A 7205-nucleotide genomic window follows, 5' to 3' on the forward strand; every position below is an offset into this window, starting at 1 on the left:
CTAGTGACTAGTCCAATAAATGAGATACGAAATTAACACGTGACAACCTTTAGACACAAGTTATGTATTTGTGGCACCTAGTGCAATGAAACTCTAGACAATTTCTCCATTGTGAATTTACCTGTACCGTTTTTTTTATGACACAATATTTTAGCTGAGAACATTTTTCCATCAAATAAATATTTTAAACTTATTTGCAAAACCTTGTGAACCATATCATTTATATATGTTCTATTCTTAATATTGTGAATTAGAGTTGGATTGGAGAAACACGTGGCAATTAGCTTCTCAATTGGTACCGATTATATATATCATCTTCCAGACTATATATGCAAGGGATTCTCATAAACGATAATCTAACAGAAAAAAGCTAATCAGGAAAGACTGCATGTCTTTTAGGTTCACCTCAATGGTTTCATTGATCTTCACTGCATAAAAGTCCATTTATTTACAGATTAACTTTAACACCAAATGTACAAGGGAGGCCATCCAACCAAATAAGGTACCTTGCTCAAATGATTTTTTTTTTCTTCAACCAACACTCTTCTAATCTTCAGCAAAAAAAAAAAAAAAAAAAACCCATCACTCTCCTCTACATTTATTCCTACGAGAACTTCATTCCTACATGCATTTACACCAAACTATATCAACACTGTCATCAACAATCACTCTATCTTTATTCCGCGTATCTCAAGGTTGTCCAGCTTCTTGGGCCTCTTGTAATATTTCAACAGAAGAGAGCAGCAAACAACACTTACAGAAGAGGCTGCCATTGCAGCTCCTGCAATCCATGGTGGTAACCTGAATCCAGTGGATGGGAACAGAACCCCAGCAGCAATTGGGATGCCAAGCAGATTATATCCTAAAGCCCAAATATAGTTCAGCCGGATATGGAAGAAGGTTCTCCGGGAAAGGTCAATGGCAGTTATGACATCCTCTAAGTTGCTCTTCATGAGAACAATGTCTGCTGCCTCGATAGCAATGTCTGTGCCAGCACCAATTGCCATTCCAACATCTGCTGCCACGAGTGCTGGCGAGTCATTTATGCCATCCCCCACCATTGCAACAATGTAGCCTGAAGCCTGTGAAAGAATCAGGAAAATATGTGTTTGAATGGCTAATAAGCATTTCAGAATGAAGTGTACAACTCCTTGAAACAATGTTCTTAAATGTACCTGCAGATCCTTTACTTTCTCTGATTTCTGCTCAGGTTTGGCTTCTGCAACAACAGTTTCAATTCCAACTTCTTTGGCAATGGAATTGGCAGTTCCCCAATTATCGCCTGTCACCATGATGCTCTTAATTTTCATAGACTTCAGTATGGAAATAGCTTCTTCTGCACCTGGTTTCAGTGGATCAGATATGGCTAGAACTCCTACCACTTCCCTATCAATGGATACTAGAATTCCAGTTTGGGCCAGTCTTTCAGCTTCTGCTAGTATCTCTTCGGCATCCATTGGAATTGCAATGTTGTGGCTCAACATCAAGCTCTTGTTTCCTAAAATTATTTCCTTGTTCCGGACAATGGCCTTCACCCCATGGCCAGTAATGGAAACAAAGTCTCGTGCTTCTGGCCAGGCAGGGTTCTCATCATCTTCTCGGAATTTCTTGGCATACTCAACAATGGCCTTCGCTAATGGGTGCTCACTGTTAACCTGATATTTTTCAAACCAACATTATCAATAGTCATGTAATAAGAAAATATTATAGTCCACTCCACCAGCGTCAAACTCAAATGAAATCCCTTTTGGAAAATAATGATAATGATAACTTCATGTTTTTTTTAAGTCAGTTTTAATAGAAGAATAACTACCTCAGTTGCAGCAGTAAGTTCTAAGAATTCTTGCAGTAACATATTTCTCAAGAGTCTTCTGTTAACGACAACAGGCTTTCCAACTGTGAGAGTTCCCGTCTTGTCAAATACAATGCAGTTTACCTGAAATACTGTTAATCAGTTCAAGACTCCAAGAGAAAAAAAAATCTTAGGATGGAAACAAAATACAAAATAATGTTCAGCAGTTTAATCATGCAGATAAAAATCATTAGAAACATTAATGGTAAAAATTCAACATTATTTTTCCCCCTGCGCAGCGGGTATGGGGAGCAGTGATTCTAATTCTGGAGCAGAGTATACTTTCAGGACAAATTTTTACATCTGATACAGTCAATTACAAGCCAAATGGAAGAAAGAGACCTAAGCAGTACATAAAAATCTTCTGGACCAACTAACGTGAATGGAGCCTGTGTTATACAAAAATAAAAAACAGGAAGATGATTGTAAATGCAAACCTTATGTGCACTTTCTAATGCTTTACCCCCTTTGATAAGTACACCTTCAGATGCACCAACTCCAGTGCCAACCATAACAGCAGTGGGTGTTGCTAGACCTAGAGCACAAGGGCAGGCTATGACCATGACTGATATCCCAAACTGGAGTGCAAGCTCAAAGCTGTCCAGGGAAGATGGAATCCAAGATTTTGGGTACCAATGGAACTTTCCCGCTAAAAACCAGGCAAGCCAAGTTGAAAATGAAAGTACAATGACCTGTGGAAAAAGAAATCCATTCGCTAAAAAGAGCCTCCATATTTTCATATTGATAACTTTAATTGAACACCCTACAACATGATCCAGGAAAGATGTAGATCAGTATATACTTACCAAGGGCACAAAGAATTTAGAAATGCGATCAGCAAACTTCTGAACAGGAGCTTTAGCCAACTGGGCCGACTCAACAAGTCGAACAATCTGTGAAAGAGCACTTTCTGATCCTACTCTTGTTGCTTTTATGTGCAACACACCATTCTCATTCACAGTGCCTCCAATCACTGTGTCACCCTTCCTTTTTGCAACTGGCCGTGCTTCTCCTGTTATCATACTCTCATTTACGTGGCTTTGACCCCAGATGACAAAACCATCTGAAGCTACCTTCGCTCCAGGAATAATTTTAATTACATCATTCTTTTGTATCAACCGACTGTCAATTTCTTCTTCATTCACGATGTTTCCTTCACTGTCCAAGGCTAACAATGTTGCTGTCTCAGGTGCCAAGTCCATAAGTTTGGCAATGGCTGCTGATGTCTTTCCCTTAGCCAAAACCTCTAAGTACTTCCCAAGTAGAATAAATGAGATAAGCATTGCACTAGTCTCAAAGAAATCAGAACCCTTGAAATCTTTAGAGGTTGCAGCTCTCAATACAGAGTAGACAGAAAAGAAGTAGGCTGCATTTGTTCCTAAGGCAATCAAAACATCCATATTAGCAGAACCATGGCGAAGTGCTTTGTAGGCCCCAATGTAGAATCGCCGGCCTATGATGAATTGCACTGGAGTCGATAGCACCCACCTTAAAACCATTCCAACACTCAGCATATTGACAACTTTGGTATCAAATGCATTCTTTGTTCCAGGAATATACATAAAAACCATGGAAGTTAGAAAGACGGGAATTGTAAAAATCAGACTCCACATAAAGGATCTATAATATTGCTTAATTTCATCCTTTCTATGAGTTTCCCTTACTCCTCCTTCAGGATATATTCTAGCCTTGAAACGTTTTGACCCAGTTGACTCAATCACGTTGATGAAATTTCTAGGTCCTGTCATATCAGGTTTGTAGGAAAGGGATATTTTGTTGAGTTCTGGAGATACGTTTAAATCCTGAACACCTGGAAGTGCTTGAAGAGACTCTTCGATAATTCTCATGGAATGATCTGTACGACAACCATCAACTTTGAGCGCTACCTTGCTTATGTCTTCCCCTGAACTAATAAGTATGGCTTCAAATCCAGTGTCTTCTATGGCTTCCGATATCTGGGTGTAGCTCACAATCTTTGGATCATATTGAACTTCTGCTTCTTCAGTTGCCAAGGCCACTTGAGCCTTCTGTACACCATGAATTGCTTGTAAAGCTGATTCAATAGTGGAGGAGCAAGATGTGCAAGTCATTCCATTTATATGTATTCGACATACTTGGGTGGCTCTTTCATTCATCTGATCTTCAATCAATGTGGCTTCAAATCCAACATCTTCAATTGTTTCACGAATGGTCTCCTCCTATATAATGTTAAACAGCAATATCAAAGTTCATTACAAATAAATTCAACAATAAATGTATTTAAAACAATACAATGTGCATTGTTGAGAAAGAAAGAAAAAAAAAATTGTAACTGGACTAGAAACAGAATGTATGTAATCATACACTAGTTAACCTTAATTACTTGAAAAAATTGTCATGGGTCCAACTTTTCCAGTTAAGTTGTGACGAAATTGATAAAGTATAAACAACAGCATTCAGCAAGTTCATGCTGAGCTAGATAAAGTGACTCAATCACCACCTTAAAAGTTCATTATCTGTAACAGTAGTGACAATGCGAAAGGTTTGCTAAAGCCAGACTCAAAACTAGTGATCTGAGCTTCTCTCAGTCAATGACCATTGCATAGTAGAATTGTTGTGAGAAAATGCCAAAAAAAAAAAAATAATAATAATAAATAAAATAAAAGAAGCTTGTAACTGCAACCAATTTATTTGCATTACAACTAGACAACTTAACAAAGTCCTATTAGTAACTACTTGATGTTATTAACATTTCTGTAGTGAGGTTTATCCAGACTAATTTCAACTTGGCACAAATTAGACATTGATGGCTTCAAACTAGTCTGCTGAACCAGATATTTGAACAATCTAAGCAATATATGGTACAATTGTGCAGAGCTAGAGCCCAAAATCAGGCATAAGTTCAACTTCAAATTGCTAGACCCTAAACCGGCCTAAGCCCCCACAACCTGTAGGTGATCAAATCAAAAGTTTCTCTTTGGAACCATTGCTTAAAGGAAAATTAAGAGAAATTATCTTTTATATAAATAATTTCATTTAATTGCCAGCCCTTGTAACTAGAGTTGTAACTAAGTTGAGCCAGGCTGAGTATTAAAAGTTTAGGATTGGTTAATTTAACTTTTATTTTGAACACAAACCAAGCTTGAGTTCGAGCTCATCGCCAAGTTAGCTTGCATTCATTTTCTTGTAAAAGAAAAAGTTCAAGTTTTTTTATGAGTTACTTGATTAACTTATCCTTTCCCCCATATAAAGTAAACACTAAGACTAAAATTTGTTACCCCTTCACAACCTATACTATAATAATTAATCTTAAAATTAAAGTTGGTATTATATTATTAGAGTTAGCTAGAGTATGATAATTTTCATTTATGAACTTAAAAAATTAGATTCACTAACCTTGTTTTATAATAATCATACATAATTTTTGGTTAGGAAATTGACCATTTATATTTATTAGTAAATTAAAAATAATAAATTGATACCTTATGAACTTATTTACAAATATGAGAATTCAATCTCACATCTACATAAATATATTTTATAAGAAAATAAACATATAATATTATATATAAATTGAGCCTTTTACCTACGAGCTTATTTGCGTACACATTATTATATTTAATTTTAGCTCGTTTAATAGTTAAGCCCTTGAGCTTGATTTCTTTGCTAAATAAACAAACATAAACAATTTTTTTTTTTTTTTTTTCGTTTCAAAGTTAAATGGCTGTTTATGAACAACTTAGTTCATTGTAACCTTCCTTGTAACTAGGTGGTATAAAGGTTTAGCTCATGGAAGAAAGCGATTTGGAAGGTGGAGGTGTAGCCTACTGATTGGGATTCAAACTAGATTTGGCTCAAGTCAAGCTTGTATTATAGTTGGAGATGCACACTTCGGCCATTGGCTTCCTTAGCTTACTCTAAATTACAAGCCTATATCATTTGAGAGTCAAAAAAACAACAAATTTACGTATAAAGTCATAGTCATGGGAAACGTGACACATCTCTCAGTCATCCTAAAGTTATTAAGGGAAGATAGAAGAAAAACATGATAATTGCAAAAGTTCGTACAAGGGAAAGTTGGAAAGAGGGGGGCCATTTAATTGCATACCAGCAAAGGGCCATTGGTCAATCACACATAACGGTTTAATAAAGGATGAAAATGACGCAGGAAATGATTTTGAAAAATTATTTTCAAACTATCAAATTATTTTCCTCATTGAAAAGAATAATAGTCCATTAGGCATTGATAATTAAGTAAATATGAGCAACAACAAGAAGTCCTGAAGAGTTGAAACAAATTTTCATTTGAAATTAAAACAGTCAAGAAATAATTTCCAATTCCCAATTCCCAAACAAAGGAAAGACAAACATTAACTGTTAATTTTACAAAGGGAATTAAAATTTAATGGAAAACTCTTCCTTTTATTTCTAAGAATACTTCCCAAAAGAAAAAAAAAAAAAAAAAAAAAAAAATCCAATTCATGCCTTTTCACCTAACTTCCCAAGATCAACAACAAAATATCATCAAACCCATATGCAAAATCAAACCTTTTTCCCAATAAAAACTTTCCCAGAAACATTTTTCCAAAGAAACAAACAGTTAAAACCCAGGAGCAGAAATACTTACATTGACGAAGGTAGGATAAAAGAGGACCTGTGCCTTGTTGTTCAAGACATCAACGACGGCCTCACGTATCCCCGGAAGCCTTTTGACGGCTTTCTCGACCGATCCAGCGCATGCAGAGCATGTCATTCCGAGAACAGAGAAGGTCGCAGCCTTGGCTTCAGGCGGCAACGAACCCTGCTCCACGCTGCTGCTCTCTTGCGTAGACACGCCCTTGCCTTTTGGGTAAGTGGGCATGGAGGGATAGTGTGGCCTGGGCGAGAGATCGCCATAGCCTTCGCTGCGAAAGCAAGCCAAAGCTAACAACTTGGTAGCCATGAATGAAACAACCTTTGCTTTGTGTTTTTTTAATTCAAAAGGTTGTTATTTTTAAGGTTGGCAACTTGTAACGTAGAACTGGTAGAAGTGTCTTTTTTTTTTTTTTCTTTTTTCTTGTATGTGTGTGTGTTGGATGAGAGTACTAGTAGAGGAGAGGGAGGGAACGTGGCGTGAGAATCTACTTATAGGCGTGTATTACTGTATTCATTGGCTTTTATATATGCATATATATTTTATAAAGTCGTTGCAGACTTAGATTGGCTAGGGTCTCTTTCTTGTAATTTTTTTTGGCCTTTTTGATTTTGGAAATTGCCCTGCTTGTTTCTCTTCCATCATTTTGGAGGAGTCCAGTAGAGTTGTATAGCTTGGTTTCTTTCTTTTAATAAAGTTTCCGGTTCATCAAAAAAAAAAAAAAGATTGGCTAGGGAGTAA

At 36.6% G+C, this 7205-nt stretch overlaps 1 protein-coding gene across 1 annotated transcript; it reads right to left on the reverse strand.

Moving 5' to 3' along the window:
• Positions 1–393: 393 nt before the first annotated feature.
• On the reverse strand, positions 394–6883 carry LOC142614152 (putative copper-transporting ATPase HMA5). Its single transcript, XM_075786698.1, has 6 exons — positions 6459–6883; positions 2659–4050; positions 2290–2544; positions 1814–1936; positions 1176–1655; positions 394–1082 (listed from the first exon to the last, which is right to left on the reverse strand). The coding sequence occupies exons 1-6, from the start codon at positions 6771–6773 to the stop codon at positions 666–668; spliced, it is 2982 nt and encodes a 993-aa protein (XP_075642813.1). The 5' UTR covers positions 6774–6883; the 3' UTR covers positions 394–665.
• Positions 6884–7205: the final 322 nt, after the last annotated feature.

This window comes from Castanea sativa, chromosome 10 (genome assembly GCF_040712315.1).
Source record: "Castanea sativa cultivar Marrone di Chiusa Pesio chromosome 10, ASM4071231v1".
In the NCBI taxonomy this organism is placed as follows: Eukaryota; Viridiplantae; Streptophyta; class Magnoliopsida; order Fagales; family Fagaceae; genus Castanea; species Castanea sativa.

Coding starts and splice junctions, on each gene's coding strand:
- LOC142614152 (XM_075786698.1), bottom strand. CDS start 6,773: ATGGCTACCAAGTTGTTAGCTTTGGCTTGCTTTCGCAGCGAAGGCTAT. Junction 1,656..1,813: donor AACTTACTGCTGCAACTGAG/GTAGTTATTCTT, acceptor GAAAAATATCAG/GTTAACAGTGAGCACCCATT. Junction 1,083..1,175: donor AGAAAGTAAAGGATCTGCAG/GTACATTTAAGA, acceptor ATTCTTTCACAG/GCTTCAGGCTACATTGTTGC.